This window comes from Elaeis guineensis, chromosome 5, assembly GCF_000442705.2.
Source record: "Elaeis guineensis isolate ETL-2024a chromosome 5, EG11, whole genome shotgun sequence".
Classification (NCBI taxonomy): Eukaryota; Viridiplantae; Streptophyta; class Magnoliopsida; order Arecales; family Arecaceae; genus Elaeis; species Elaeis guineensis.
This window is the reverse complement of record NC_025997.2, coordinates 132,273,995-132,290,862: the sequence shown is the minus strand read 5'-3', so window position 1 is coordinate 132,290,862 and position 16,868 is coordinate 132,273,995. Positions and strand designations below refer to the sequence as shown.

At 42.9% G+C, this 16,868-nt stretch overlaps 1 protein-coding gene across 1 annotated transcript; it reads left to right on the top strand.

The window, feature by feature from the left end:
- The first annotated feature begins 1,366 nt into the window (after positions 1-1,366).
- Positions 1,367-5,209, top strand: LOC105046257 (glycerol-3-phosphate 2-O-acyltransferase 6). Its single transcript, XM_010924793.4, has 2 exons — positions 1,367-2,286; positions 4,135-5,209. The coding sequence occupies exons 1-2, from the start codon at positions 1,567-1,569 to the stop codon at positions 4,999-5,001; spliced, it is 1,587 nt and encodes a 528-aa protein (XP_010923095.2). The 5' UTR covers positions 1,367-1,566; the 3' UTR covers positions 5,002-5,209.
- Positions 5,210-16,868: the final 11,659 nt, after the last annotated feature.

Sequence of the window (16,868 nt, the reverse complement as noted above, 5' to 3'; positions counted from 1 at the left end):
TAGCTAGCTAGTGAGCTTCCAAAAGAAAAGCTCGAGAAGGGGGAAACCCAAAAATGGGATATTCGGTACTGTCAGTAGAAAGAATGGATCAATCATTCAGCAAACCGCACACAACAGAATTTTGAACGAATATTGACAAGTGAAATCTTTCGGTGCTTGGTTGCTTCTTTCAAACAACCGTCCCCTGATCACAACCTCTGCTCAGCTAATGCGGCATCTCTTCATGGCAAAGCAGCTCTAAAGCAACGAAGGAGAAGATGGAAGGACCGATTGAGTTGTAAGTTTGATACGGGTGAGCCGGATGTCTGAAAGGCGTTCATCAATGCTAGAAGGCTACTCCGGAAAGTTAGGTGGAAGTCCAGTCCAAAGCCATGTGCGGTGAGCTGGATACAGGAAGAGAGATCCATTTTTTTCAATTTTTGGTGAACAAGAAGGGCATTCATTAAGGAGCATTACTAGGTGGCGTCATTGCATCGCCACGGGAGGAGACCGCGGTCATGCCCATCTCACTTAACATGTCCCTTTTAGGTGCATTAAGTAACGTACGTCCCAGGACCACATCATCTTTTAATTGCCTCGCAAGCCACCATACTCGACGGGATAATAGCCTCCGAGCAATAAACTGGAGAAAGCCTGTCTCATATCTTATATCACCCTTGCAAGCAGCATGCTTGCAAGCATGAGCCACTCACGAAATAGTAACATCCTATTGCACCCTTCTTCGCGTCATTTGCTGCTGCTAAGGGTACGTGATTTCACAAGGAGATCATTTTTCTTTTCCCCCTTTTCGGCGTAATGAAGCAGGAGACATTGGTTTCACATTAACTGACTCGTTAAAATATCTATTGGAGTCTGGAAATAAAATACAAACATCCACCATGATTATACTTCTGCGCACGCTTCTCTCTTAATTCCTTTCTTTCCTTCTATAAATTCCTTCTTCTGGTTTTTCTCTTCTTTCAATGAAGACGATTTCTATATAACAAATATAAATCAAGAAGTAGACAAAATAAGAAAGAAAGTTTCGCTCAAAAAAAAAAGATGCATTTATTTATTTAACATTTTTTAATTAATCATGATTTATGAGATCAGTGCATGCTAACCTTCAAATACGTTCCGTTATTATAAGCCGGATGCCTACCGGTGCTAAATATAATAATTGAACTTTAGCCACAATCTCCTACTTCCCAACCAACAAATCCGACCGGTGGAAACCTACTCTCTCCACTATCCCGTGGTTTCCGCGGCTTTTACGTTAATTTTGCCTGTGAGTGCAGGTTTTACCTTGCCGAGCGCAAAGGGAGGGAGGGGGAGAGAGAGAGAGATGCAGGCATTTGTCGTTGATACCTACCTTTTCCTCTTCAAACTAATTAGGTTAGAAAATAAGAGCCAAAAGCTTGTCCACTAAAAACTGAAACCCTGCCACGGTGCAGACAACACAAGCAATTAGGTGCTTCATTAAGTTGCTTCCAGAGGCATATTGGCAATTTGGCACCGTAGTAATGAGTCTAGAATTAAAAGCCTTTCAAGTTAGCTAGCAGCTGTACGTAGGCCCAACCTCCCTACATGCCCATTTATACTCCTCCGTCGCCGCTTCCATCTCCCAGAGATCCACCACCACCTCCTTCTCCTCCTCTTGCCCCTCGCTCCCTCTCTCCTTCTCGCACACACATGGGGTCTCACCGATTCAAGCCCATCAAAGAATGTAGCTCGGAAGGAAGAGCGGATCAGACGATAGCTGCTGATCTTGATGGCACCCTCCTCATATCTCCAAGTGCCTTCCCATACTACATGCTCGTCGCCATCGAAGCCGGCAGCCTTCTGAGGGGATTAGTCCTCCTCGCCTCGTTCCCCCTCGTGTGCATCATTTACATATTCTACTCCGAGTCCCTGGCCGTCCAGATGCTTGTCTACATCTCCTTCGCAGGACTGAAGATCCGAGATGTGGAGACGGTGGCTCGCTCCGTCCTGCCCAAATTCTATGCCGAGGACGTCCACCCTGAGAGTTGGAGGGTGTTCGGTTCTTGCGGCAAGAGATACATTGTTACGGCAAGCCCCAGAATTATGGTGGAGCCTTTCGCCAGGAGCTTTCTTGGTGCCGACAAGGTCCTGGGGACCGAGCTGGAGGTCACCAAGTCCGGAAAGGCGACAGGCTTCATCACCAAACCTGGAGTTCTTGTTGGAGGCCTCAAGAAGGCGGCCGTCCAGAACGAATTCGGCGGTCGCTTGCCGGATCTCGGCATCGGGGACAGAGAGACCGACTATGACTTCATGTCTGTTTGCAAGGTCTGATCCTAAATCCCTCTCCCACATATATTAATTAATTTCGATTGGGGGCTAAGCAAGTGGTAAAATGACATCATTTACGTTAAGACTTCTTGTTCAATCCTTGGCTATATACGAGAAGCATGGATTTTAAACCTTTTTTCTCCAAAAGAAAAAATTGGACATTGAAAATTCAACAGCTACCATTTGAGATCAGCGCTCTGCACTAAGCAGCGACGGGAAATGAACCGTTCAGGCTGCTCAGCAGTTCAGCAGCATCACCAACGAATGTTTAGGTTCCAAAGACTACTTGGATCCCTCCCCCCCTCTCCCGCGCACTTTTTTATAACTTCATAACGCTTCTAGTTTTAGTTTTATTTTCAAATTAAGAAAGATAGAGACTAGAAGCTCAAGTAGGAGCGACCGGAATTCCAACTTCCGAAATGGTTTGTTGGATTTCACGGATCTCTCACTTCTTCTCCCAAGTAAAAGCAAGAAGGCTCTCTGTTCCGCGTGTCTTTATTGATCTGTTTGCACGCAATCCTCGTTCCCGTAATTCATGGGTCTGGTCTAGCTCGTGATACTGCTTATATATTTTCGTTTCCGACAACCGACCCAACTACCATCACAAACTCAATTTCAGATGTGTTTCCCTTCGTTTATAGGATCTCGTCCTTGGTTTATCGATTTGAGGATGAAATTTTCCCATCCTCCTCCCCCATAAATCGGATCTCACCTTGGCATGTATTCGTGGAAAAGTTCTACGGGGTCCGTGCTACAGGAATTAAGCCGACATCTTCGCAACGAATTTAATCTTAGAAAGTGGTGGAGTCCAAACATAAAGCTGGGTTAAAATAGCTTCCCCACCTCCATCCAATTAGACGGGCCCAATTCTGCACCCTTTTTTGGTAAAACAATTCTACTGTTTCATTCAAGAAATCAGGAGAAAACAGAGGGAGTGAACAATTATGTGGTTTGACTAGTATAATAATACAGTTGCTTAAATTCCTTTAAAATACATACATACATATATATATATATATATAGTTGCTTAAAATACAAGAAAGAAAGGGAAGGGAACAGGCAAAGGGAATGAATTAGTATATGTTGCATGCTCTCATGATCTATCATCTACTCCGTGGCCTCCCTTAACCTTCCAAAAAAATGATATACCATCTACTCCAAATTCAAAAATTATCCTTTGTACATTTAGTGGTATAAATGTGTAAAATACATATGGCCAGTGTCAAGTAAAATTTATATATTGAATATCATTTATACAAGTATTAAAGCTTTATGGCACATAATTCGCATTATAAAGCTTTTGAACACTAAATACACTTGCGTACAATCCATTAGTGAGAAAGAGTTCAAAAACATGGTAACTTGGTTAACTCGGATTTCCAATTAATGATCTAAGTGGATCAGCGACCTATCAAGTTGGACCATTGAATTTTTAATTCAACCATTTATTGGATATAAGTAATCTAATGAGTGCCAATGAGGAATCCTACTCATTCGATGCGATCTGGCATTCCTTGAGATGGATGGCCATGCTTTTTGAAAAATGTATTAGGTGCAACCTAAGTACGGAAACCTACATCAGAGGAGGAAAAAAAAAATATGGAAACCGCACGTTCGTACTTTTTTTTTTAATTTTTTTTTGGGGGAATACTATGCGCATGGAAAATGACAATGTAAGTTCAGCTAGGGCCAGCAGCACAAAAGTGCTAGCCCAACTGCACCCTGTTTCTGCCCATCTAAGACATAATCATTGCATTTTGATTGTTTTTCCATGTAGTCGGACGAACATCAAGTCTAATGTCTGTTCTTTTAATGCATGCACCTGTATGTGTGCTTGACTTATAGGAGGCCTACCTGGTGCCAAAAAGCAAATGCAGTCCTGTACCAAAGAACCAGCTATTGAGCCCAATCATCCTGCACGATGGTCGGCTGGTCCAACGACCCACTCCCTTGGTCGCTCTCCTCACATTTCTCTGGATGCCCGTCGGTTTTGCTCTTGCCCTCACCAGGGTCTACATCAACCTCCCTCTCCCGGAGCGCATCGTGTTCTACAACTACAAGATCATGGGCATCAAGTTGGTCGTAAAAGGAACTCCTCCCCCTCCTCCAAAGAAAGGACATCCGGGAGTTCTCTTCGTGTGCAACCATCGGACCGTGCTCGACCCTATCGTCACAGCCGTCGCACTTGGCCGCAAGATCAGCTGCGTCACCTACAGCATCAGCAAGTTCTCAGAGCTCATATCCCCCATCAAGGCCGTGGCGTTGTCGCGGGAGAGAAAGAAGGATGCCGCAAACATCAAACGCTTGCTGGAGGAAGGGGATCTGGTGATCTGTCCCGAGGGCACGACATGCAGAGAACCTTTCCTCCTAAGATTTAGCGCACTGTTTGCAGAGCTCACTGATCGGATCGTTCCGGTCGCAGTCAACACCAAGCAGAGCATGTTTCATGGCACGAGCGTTCGAGGGTGGAAACTCCTGGATCCCTACTTTTTCTTTATGAACCCCAGGCCCACCTACGAGATCACTTTCCTTGATCAATTGCCTACGGAGCTTACCTGTGCCGGCGGGAAGTCACCGATAGAGGTCGCAAATTATATACAGCAGGTGCTGGGGAGCACGCTTGGATTTGAGTGCACCAACTTCACCAGGAAAGACAAGTACGGCATGTTAGCCGGAACCGATGGTCGTGTCCCATCCAAGAAGAAGGATTAGCAAATCAAGGGGCATGCATGATCACTACCATGATTGAAAAAGTGTCATTGAATTTGGTTAATTGTTGAACTCAAAAAGAGAGCGAGCGAGAAAAAAAAAAAGAGTTGATCCATAAATATGTCTTATGTATACTGTTATTTGGCTTTTCTAGTTTTTAATTTTAATATATGCCTTTGATTTAAGTGGTTAAGTGCATGAGAAATCCTGTGCGGTATGTTTTTCCACTACCTCCTGGTTGTGCAGGAGGCATCAAGCGTTGTTAATTCGAGAAGTTCTTCAATACCGTGAAGATTTTTGATTTCCATGCTTTTTTGTTGGGGGGGGTGGTGGCGCGGGGGGCGGAGGCCAAACAAAACAAAAAAAAAAGGGATAAAATTTTATGTCAGTTTTTAACTGTTGGAAGATGAGGTTTAATTATTGGTTGGGCAGATCCAATGGACCACGCCAATGTTGGAGAAAATCTAATCGGAAAATTCAAAATTTTTTTAAATTTTTTTCCAAACATTTTAATATTTTTTTAATTTTATTATTTAATTTTTTATTATTATGATTTTAATTTTTAATTATTGAAATTTTTATTAGGACCTTGATGGGTCAATAAATACCCCAACGATTGTAAATGATCAGAATTATGATTATAAAAAGGGCTAGGGTCCTAACCCAGTAAGCCATCCAAAAGTCTCTTTCTTTCTTCTTTCAAAAGCTCTCTCTTTTTTTCTAAGTTTTTTTTGTTCTTTTTCTAGGTGCTGAAAGAGTATTTATCAATCTCTTTCACGATCATGCTCGCAGGAGGAGGATATTGATTGTTGAAACAAATCAACCGACCTCCGACTCTGACTCTACATCGACCGAATGAACATGTTACTCTGATTCATAATCGATTGACCGACCGACAGTCGGCTATTATCGACCAACAACAAGCGATTTGACCAACAACAAACGACTTGATCAACCTCCAACCGAAGACCATCAGCATATCAGAGTTACCAATCGATGGTCATTAGGATCTTCTACCGACTTACCTCTACCGACGTATCAGTATTACCGACATATAGTCGGTATATCTGCTCAACATATCCTGATCATTATAAACGGTTATCGACTACATGTTACGGTCGTTAATAGAAATAAACGGTCCACTAACTCCATAATTATGGCTCGATAATCTAGCGCCATAAAAAATGAGACCACGTGCTCGACGATTACATCAGAATCATCTATAAAAGGAAAGGTAAACGAGAAGCACAGATAAGATAATTCTGGGCCAAAACTCTGCCACTCTCAACATTCCTATTAGCTGTTCACCAATCCTCTCTCTGATTTAAGCATCGAAGGATCTCCGTCGGAGACATCTCCGATCTGTGAGGACTTTATTTTGCAGGTGCTCTTTATCGACGACAGGCGATAGGAAGTTGGCCGCAACATCGATCGTATCTTGGGATGGTGTTTCCGGATATTTTGATATTTTCTGCACGAGGGACAGAAATACATCTCAGGACAGTGCCTCGCACGCTTTCGATTTGGTCATTTTTATTTTTTATTATTTTATTATATATAGATTTTTATTTATCTTTTTAAATTACATCTGAATTTTAAATATTTATTCTAACGATCTAAGCCGTATTTTCAAATTCGGATGTGATTTTCTAAATAATTTTACTCAATGATGAATTGTTTTATATGCAAGAAAAAAATTTGCTTTCTCCCTTCACGTTTATAAAATGATATTTGCTTTATCCCAAACTATTCCTCACGTTCCTTTCGATCTGCAAGACAAATCCCAATCTGCCTTAGGCTTTAGCTTTTCTAATTTTTTTTTTCTGTGCTGGTACCTGCTCTCAATACTTTTCTCCGAAAATGCTACTCTGCTCGCAAGTTGCTTATCACCATTTGTTTCCCAGAACATCTTATTTTTTCAACTCTTTAATCTCTTTTCCGGTTTTACTCAGCTTTATTGTGTGCGCGCGCGCGCGCGCGCTTTTCTGGTTTTCTACGCGTATGCACATATGTACATACATTTTTGAGTGTGCGATTGTGTGTTTTATATATCATGTGTAAATATGCGTGACATGCCTGAAGACTGTTGTCCTATTATAAGTCCAGACAAGTTGGTAAATCTTCTACACTAAATTGATATGTAGGTTGATCTTGTAAAAAGAAATTATTTTGCTATTGTTAGGATTTGACGCCTCGAAATTCAGCCCGCATTGAGCCCACAGCGAGGTTCGCGGCGAAAAATGAAGTCCAACGAGACCAAGATCACCTGAAACGGAGCTCAGATGGAGGAGATACGAGCTTTTGAAGTCGGCACGAGAATCGAGGTGGCGGAGGACCGCCGGCGACCGGCGGCGGGCGGCAGCGGCGCGGCCGCAGGCGGTGGCGCGCGGGACGCGCGACCCAGGCCCGCGCCGTGGGGGCCCGCGGCCCAGGCGGGCGTGCGGCCCAAGCGCGCGCAGGGGCGGCCCAGGCCCGCGCGCGCGGGCCGGCCCAGGCCAGCGGCCTGCTGGCCCCCCTTTGCCCCGGTCCACCGTAGACCGGGTGGTCCACGGTGCAGCCTGTGGACCGCGTGGACATTTTCCATGCATTTCTCGCGGTCCACGATACTATTCCGTGGACCGGAGTGCGATCCAACGGCCCAGGTGGCTCCCGGTCTTGATCCGACGGTCTGGGATGCTGATTTGGCTTGTTTAGGACTCTTAAACCTAATCTAATTAGGTTTTAAGCTCTGTTTAACCCTTTAAAAGGATCTGAGACGAACAGAGAAGGCAGCGGTTCGGGTTTCTCGCCGTACAGAGCCGTACGAACCCGATTGAAGAGAGAGAGAGGCGTGAGGCTGCTGTGAGAGAAGGAGCAAGAGGCTCCTGGACAGCGGTCGCCAGACTCTTCAGGGGTTCAGGGAGGTCTTCAAGAGAGAGAGAGCTTTTGTGAGAGAAACTTCAGGTGAAAGAGAATTGGGTGTACAAGGGTTGAGGGTGAGGTCTCCTCTTGTAAAATTTTCTTTTCATAGTGAGGTTTGCATGCCCCATGGAGGCGAGCCATTTTGTGGCTGATCCACGTATTTTGATTGTTTTTCTTTTCTTTTATTTCTTCTTTCTTCCTGCTGCATCGCGTGGTACTGAAAGGATCTTGGGAGGTGGTGTCCTGACCAGACATCCACCCAACAAGTGGTATCAGAGCAAGGTGGTACAAGGACGCAGATTGCAGTGATGGTGAGCAAGACTGAAGATGGAGAAAATAGGAACAATCAAGATGGAGATCAACAAGTTCGATGGTAAGAGCAATTTCTCCTTGTGGCAAGCAAGGGTGAAGGACGTGCTCATCCAACAGGGGTTGATCGATGCTCTCTTGTGCGATGAGAAGCCGACCACCATGGAGGTGCGGGATTGGAAACGGCTACAGATGCAGGCGGTGAGTACCATCCGCATGTACCTGGCGGATGAGGTGGTGATCCATGTGCTGAGTGAGACTTTCCCGACGGTGCTGTGGTCGAAGCTCGAGGAGTTGTACATGGCGAAGTCTCTCACCAACACTCTTTTCCTCTGGAGGCAGTTTTACCAACTGCGGATGACTGAGGGACAGAGCGTGCAGGAGCATCTGAGCCACTTCCAGAAGATCCTCACCGACCTTCTCAGCGTTGGCGAGAACGTTGAGGAGAAGACCAAGGCGCTGGTTTTGCTGGCGTCGCTTCCCTTTTTGTACGAGTCCTTGGTGACTGCTCTTCTAGTGGGAAAGAGCACTATCAAGATGGACGAGGTCATCGCGGCGATACTCCAGAACGAGGTTCTCAGGAGAGAGAACCCAGCTTCGAGCTCAGGTATCGATAGCTCAGCTTTGGTGGCTTCTGGAGGTGCAGGAGGCGGTAGACGGAGCGACAAGAGATCGCAACGAGGGCGGTCTAAGTCCAGGAGGGACTTGAGCAAAACCATATGTTACCGGTGTGAAGAGTTGGGGCATCTAGCCAGAGATTGCCCTCAACTTAAAAATCGGACGGTGGCTGCTGTAGCGACGGCCGACAGTGATTCAGATGGAGATGTCCTGGAGATATCTGACGAGGTATCTACTTCTTCCCAGCAGTGGATATTAGATTCTGCATGCCCCTATCATGTGTGTTGCAGAGAGGAGCAGTTTGACTCCCTGGAGAACAGTGAGAGCACTGTATATCTGCCGGATGGATCGAGCTGTGCGATCAGAGGCATTAGGACGGTCAGCTGGAGGACACATGATGGTGCAGTGAGGAGATTGGGGGAGGTCCGATATATACCCGATTTCAGGCGGAATCTTATCTCACTTAGCATACTGGATTCGAGAGGCTACAGGACGGTAGCTGGTGGAGGAATCCTGAGGGTGCTACGCGGCGATAGGATTGTGCTGGAGGGGAAGAAGGGGAGTAGAGGACATTATTACCTGGCAGGAAGCCCAGTGCGAGGTGGAGCTTCAGGAGCCAGGCGGAGCCCAGAGTGAGGTGGAGCTCCAGGAGGCGGATCGGGCACGAGACAGGAGACTCGGGAGGACGAGAGGCGATGTCGCAAGGTGAGATTCCTATTGCCGCAGGATGATGCTCCGAGTAGGTCTCAGGTCAGGAGGAGCACAGCATACGACGGAGATGGGATCGAGCAGCCTGGCTCGACTCCCATGTTTGTCCATCCATGATCAGCAGGCGATTGCCCCAGGGCATGGGGGCGAGGAGATCCAGAAGCTCTCAGAGTTTGGAGGAGGCCGAATATCGAGTCGAGGTGAAGATTGTTAGGATTTGATGCCTCGAAATTCAGTCCACATTGAGCCCACAACGAGGTTCGCGACGAAAAACGGAGTCCAACGAGACCAAGATCACTTGAAACGGAGCTCAGATGGAGGAGATGCGAGCTTTTGAAGTCGGCACGAGAATCGAGGCGGCAGAGGACCGCCGGCGACCGGCGGCGGGCGGCAGCGGCAGGCGGTGGCGCGCGGGACGCACGACCCAGGCCGGCGCGGGACGCGCGACCCAGGCCCGCACGGTGGGGGCCCGCGGCCCAGGCGGGCGCGCGGCCCAGGCCCGCGCAGGCCCGCGCGCAGGCGCGGCCTAGGCCCGTGTGCGCGGGCCGGCCCAGGCCAGCGGCCTGCTGGCCCCCCTTGCCCCGGTCCACCGTGGACCGGGTGGTCCACGATGCTGCCTGTAGACCGCGTGGGCGTTTCCCACGCGTTTCTCGCGGTCCACGGCACTATTCCGTGGACCGGAGCGCGATCCAACGGCCCAGGTGGCTCCCGGTCTTGATCCGACGGTCTGGGATGCTGATTTGGCTTGTTTATGACTCTTTTAAGCTCTGTTTAACCCTTTAAAAGGGCCTGAGACGAGCAGAGAAAGCAGCGGTTCGGATTTCTCGCCATACAGAGCCGTACGAACCCGATTGAAGAGAGAGAGAGGCGTGAGGCTGCTGTGAGAGAAGGAGTAGGAGGCTCCTGGACAGCGGTCGCCAGACTCTTCAGGGGTTCAGGGGGGTCTTCAAGAGAGAGAGCTTTTGTGAGGGGAACTTCAGGTGAGAGAGAATTGGTTGTACAAGGGTTGAGGGTGAGGTCTCCTCTTATAAAATTTTCTTTTCATAGTGAAGTTTGCATGCCCCGTGGAGGCGAGCCCTTTTGTGGCTGATCCACGTATTTTGATTATTTTTCTTTTCTTTTGTTTCTTCTTTCTTCCTGCTGCATCGTGTGGTACTGAAAGGATCTTGAGAGATGGTGTCCTGACCAGACATCCACCCAACAGCTTAGTTAATTCCTAGCTATCTTTCTTATATATAGCATATAGTTTTTAAAAGACGACCTCCTTGGAGAAATATAAAGCGGCAGCCTGCTGTATTTTTCTGAATCAGAATTAAAAAAAAAAAAATCAGCAAAACGGCTGCACTCTTCTCTTTCACCGTCAAAGAAGTCTTCATGGCTATCATAATGCGGGCACTACTCTTTGCTCATGAGGCAGTTATATGAGGCAGTAAATATTTCATTTATTACATGCTGCATTTATATTATGTTCGTTTGAAATATTATCAATTTTATTTCCTATGAACCTAGAGCTGTAAGTTATGCCAACTCATACATTACTCTTGCCATTTTTGCTTCGGTTGTTGCTGTTACATTCCTGCTCTTTTTCAAGTAATACATAACGTTTTGAATTCCTCTGTGACACTAATCGGTATAGAACAACAGGATTATTGGTCTCATGAGCTAGTTCTTTTTCCTTTGCAATGTCCGTTAGGACATTATTGTCAATCAGTTGTTCAGATAAGAAGGCTGCCCAATTGTCTGCTTAGCATTTTTTCTTTTCTTTTCTCTCCAGATAAACAGAGGTAGATGATAATCTGGAACAAAACTCAGAATAGATTTGTAGTTTGCGGTCCAATTACCTTAGTAACTCAATAGGTAGGGAGGTGGATAGGTTGCTGTTAAATACATATACAGGTTATTCTTCTGAAAATCCCTATAGCATGACATCCAAGCAATTGATGATCTGGTTTTGTCCACCTTCAATCTGGCTAATGAGATTAATATTCATGAATTCTGCTTTTAAATGCTAGAGACTCCTTCGTAACATCTGATGAAAATTTATTAGCCTGATTTCTGAATTACTGTCAATAGATCAATGTCAAGATTATTTCTTTACCTTTATTTTTCTCTGTGTTTGCCTCTGAAGAACAGCAGAGGACATAACTTCATAACTTGTGATCGCTGTGTTCCTTTGTTTCTTTGTTTGGTTTTAATGTTTATGGCTTTGATTGCCCAACTCCATGTACGTACTTATGTGTGAATAAAACAAATTGAACTTAATTTTGTTCTATGCCATTTTTGTGTATGTTAGCATGAATGTGCATTTGATAAAAATGCCTACTCTTGTATCTTTATGTGTAGTGGAAATCTGAGCAAATATTTATTCTATTTCTATAAATGTGTGTAGGCACACAATTGATCCCCTCTGCAACTAACCTAGCTGTTTAACCTTTGATGTATATTTTTGTTCCCCTGCGGTGGAAAACACATGGTAGACAGTGTAGATCTAGAAGCCACATTCTTGTTCTTGGTTGTTGTTAGTCCATGCTAAATTCAAATATAGTAGTTTTAGCTTGTTCAAATTTGTTATAATTTTAAACATGTCCCATAGTTATATTTCAGTTTGCAGGTTGGAGACTTCAGAATACTTTGAACTAACATTGAATATTATAGAATATAACTGGTGGTGTAGATTGCTTGAACTAGATGACCTAACATACATATCCTCATCAGGCAGAATGAGATTAGTTATGGCTTAAAGGTGGCTTTGAAAATATATAAATAAATAAAAATAGCTTTTCATGTACAGTCAACAACAACTATGAACCAGTACTTAAATCCTTTGTTGTTGTGTATGATTTAATACATTAAATACTATATGTTAGTTCACTATTATCTCATTCTATTAGCTATGTAGATTTAATCTTCATATATTGTTTTTTATATTGCTACCCCTTTAAAAGTGCTTGAGTTCAATTCTGAAATTAATTTTGTCATGAGTTTAAATATCTCAAAAATTATGGGGGAAAGATCCTTTTATCAGTCTACCTTGCTAAAAGTTTAAATAGGACTAAAGTCCTAGCTAGAGTCATCGAAGGGATGGGGCTTAGCCTATAATGGACTTTTCAATAGTGGGAACCCAACCTCTGTGATAGGAGATCTCTTGAAGGAGGTTCAATATGATAATAACAAGCTAATTGATTAGTCAGAGAGCACATGTGGTTTATTTGATATAGAAGTCATAGATTCCATCCCATCTCTATAGTGATTAGTGCTCCTATGTAATGGTTAGAAAGAGTTTATCTCTAAATGAGACCTAAGATGATATTTTCCATGAGATGTAATACTACACACATCCTTGGAGGGACTTACCTATATGAAGGTATTCGTACATGACCGCACATATAAGATTTGAGTTATCTCTAGTAACTCTCATGAAAAATCAAAATACTTGTATAGAGCCCCTAATGCACAGACTTGCGATGAAGAAACTCTGTACTATGTGTGTGGTAATTGAAGTCTGGATTCAAAAAACGTAGTTCAAGATATGTTTCACTCCATTTTTTTTAGATAGAAACTATTCAAACTAAGAAAGGTTAAGTCACCTTACCCATTGCAAAATATAAGCACCCAGAAATTTATATTATTTTATTTTATTATTATTTGAAAAATTTTGAGTTTTGTGGAGGATTGTTGGAGAAAATCCAATTGAAAAATTAAAAATTTTTCTAAATTCTCCTCCAAGCATTTTAATATTCTTTTAATTTTATTATTTAATTTTTATTATTATTATGATTTTAATTTTTGATTGTTGGATTTTTTATTAGGACATTGATGGGTCAATAAATGCCCCAACGATCGTAAACGATTAGAATTATGGTTATAAAAAGGGCTAGGCCCTAATCCAGTAAACCATCCAAAAATCTCTTCCTCTCTCCTTTCTATAGCTTTCTCTCTTTTCTTCTAAGTTTCTTTTTACTCTTTTTCTAGATGCTAAAAGAGCCTTCATCAATCTTCTTTCACGGTCGTACTCACAAGAGGAGAATACCGATCGTATTTTGAAACGATATTTTCAGATATTTTCTGCATGAAAGACAGAAATACATCTTAAAACAATAGCGCGCACGTTTCTGACTTAATCATATTTATTTTTTATTATTTTATTATATGTAAATTTTTATTAGTCTTCGTAAATCACAACTGAATTTTAAATATTTGCTCTAACGGCCAAATCTCACGGCGGACAACAGGCCACGTTATCCCTTGTATTTCACCAATTCGCGATTGCGCGTTATCCACCATGCATATTCTCCGAGATTTTCCCCGGTCCACTCGGACGTGGTCCATCGAATACATTCTCATTCGTGAGAGTGAATGCGAGCCACTTAAAATATTCGATTTGAAATATAACGAACCTCAAAGCAAAAGTTATCCTTACCAAAAAACCAAAAAAAACAAAAGTATCATCACGACAACCTACTTAAATAAAAATCAAGGAACAAAGTGAGGCTTCGCCCAGCCCCAACTAGATTTTAATAAATAAATATAGACTTACGTAAAGCTCATTCTAATCCACACTCGGACCATCTCCAGAGATATATATTCCTCAACCATGGCGAAAGAACCACCGGCAGAGATTTCATTATACAAATTATATTTTTCCCCCTTTTTCGCCATCGTTACACACATGCCTTTGCGCGGACGGTATCAGAATGCATACAATCGTTTTCAAGTTGATGAACATTCTAAGTTGCGGAAGACCTCTTTCGGAGTCGGGTTGAGATGTTACTAGGGGACGCAGGAAGAGTACTCTGGAGGAAATTGCAACCTTTTATGCAGGACAATTTTGAGGACTTGTGTCGCGAAGCGTTTAGTCGCAACTTCATATGATAGCTTTGATCCAAGCAGACTTTAGGTATTTACAACCAGCCGTGGGGCCTAGATAACATCTTTAGGCTAGTGTTATCGAGTGAGGTCCTCATGGAGCAAGAATCATTCATAGTCCAGATACATTAGGAGACACTGCAACACCGATATATTAGGATCAACAATAGGCTAATCATAGTGTTTGTAATTAGATTTAAATTTTTAGCCTAGTGAGAAAGCCGAGATTAATTGCACATAATATATAAGGATTTGTATAGGTGTGTATTTAGTCCCGTACCAACTATACATAAAAATAAGGTTCTAAATTGTTGCAACAATAGAAGATACTTTAAGGGGTACACAAAGTGATATTCATATGTGTTGCTTCTGATCTCTCTGCCTAACATCAGTCTCCGAGATGATGATGGCCAAAAAAGAAACTGCTGCAAGAGCTCCGCTCGAATACCTGTAAAAGATCCTCGTCGGCATGTTCTTCAATGAAGATCTTCCGACGCTTAAGTTAGGAGATGGAGAACAATAAAAAGAAGAGAGTATGGAGTCGAGAGTTTACTTTGAGGGTCTCAGAGCCCCTTTATTTATAGAGGAGGAATTGAAGTTGTATCCTTCTTGGACTCTTGATAACTTTCCAAATTTATCACGTAGATTACTTTGGATAAGATATTTTCTTTTTATAGGAGACTCGATTGTGGAGGAATTCCACTCTATCTGAATTTTTCTAATTTAGGACAGAATGAGAGACGGATCTATCGATAGAGAGCATAACTCGGCCATAGACGGACTAAGATAGATCGTCCAAAGTCGAGGTCTTAGAGACCGTGGAGCAAATGTTGATCTCAAGTGATCTGGAATAGATCGGTAGCAGATGAGCTAAAATAGATCGTCCAATATTGAGGTGAACTGAGCATAGGCTGAGCAGTCGAGAACCATTGCTGATGGGGTGTGTTCGGTGACCTTCACATCTACTATATGCAGGTGATTTATCTAGAGATTATTTTTCATAGCTCGATCGAATCTGAGGATGTAACAATCGAAGCCGAGATACAGATCTACAATAATATGCATATATATATATATATATATATATATATATATATATATATATATATATATATATATATATATATATATATGTTAATGGGGTGGATTCGATGTGATTAGTAAAAATACCAAAATCAAAACCAAAATCCATTACTGTCTTCAGAAACTGAAATTAAAATTGAAACCGAACGAATTTTAAATTAAATAAGCCATAACAACTATAACAAAAATATAAAATTAAAACTATTGCCGCTAAACTCCGGCAAAGTAGTCGGCCTTGAGCCGAGGAAGAACGCTTGGATCTCGAAAAAATAGAAATCTGCAAAAACATATTCTCTTCTTGAAAATTATCTGGCGGGAGATCCTCCTATATCTAAGTCAGTCGGAAAGAACAGTTGAGAGAACTAAAGCTCGAGAGCAGTGAATTAAATCTAAAAAAAAAAACTCACCCCGATCCCCCACTTATCCTCTCTTTATATAGGGTGAGATTGTTGTAATCTTGTAACCTCCATCCCTTAGAATTTGGGAACGTAGACGTTACTATATTTACGTGGGCATTATTATATTTACGTAGGCATTTAATCATCATCGGTGATGTAAAGATTGAGTAATGAGTTTAGTGGTCATTTATCATGCTCCATGACCTCGTAATTGTGGGCAATTAATATCTGTTTTGCATAACCATTGTAGACTAAAACCGAAACCATTTGACTTTTTTTATTTATTTCTAAATTTTTATATATAAATAACTAAATAAAATAGTTGAAGCCATTCTTATAAAGTTTGGAATTTGGATTGCACTAAATATAAAAGATATTAAGGATATTAAACATCATTTTATTTCTGATTAGATTTTGGATTTGATGTTGAACTTGATTTCGGATTTGGTTTTGAGTTGAAAAATCACCGAAATTATAACCGAAACCAAAACAAACCAAACAATTTCTAACTTTTAAATTATCACGGGAACTATCCCCATTTAATTTCAATTAAAACCGTCCGGGTTCGAATCAGGTTCGCGGTTCATGAGCCCAAATACGTGCATGTGATCTTGCGGGTTGCCACTTGATTTCATAAACAAAATAAGTACGAGGCTTGCCCGCTCCTCTTTTTTTTTTCTTTTTTGGGCAACACCCTCTCCTTATTTTGATATCCGGCATCAGATCAGACGGTTACATCAGAAATTGGTGACATTCAAGGGGTAGCGTGGCGTGTTATCCACCGTGGGATTTGATGTGGTCCATTTGCACCTGGTGCATGCAATACGGAGGCCGATTCTTGGGCTGGTACTGTGAGCAAATGATCCCGATCGTTGGATCGCTGCCAGAGTCCCACGGATGGAAGCGACAACGTGACCCAACGAAATATCCGTCAGCTGCCCACCATTCTTTCCCCGAAACCACTCGTTTTTTCCTAGACGCCCTCTT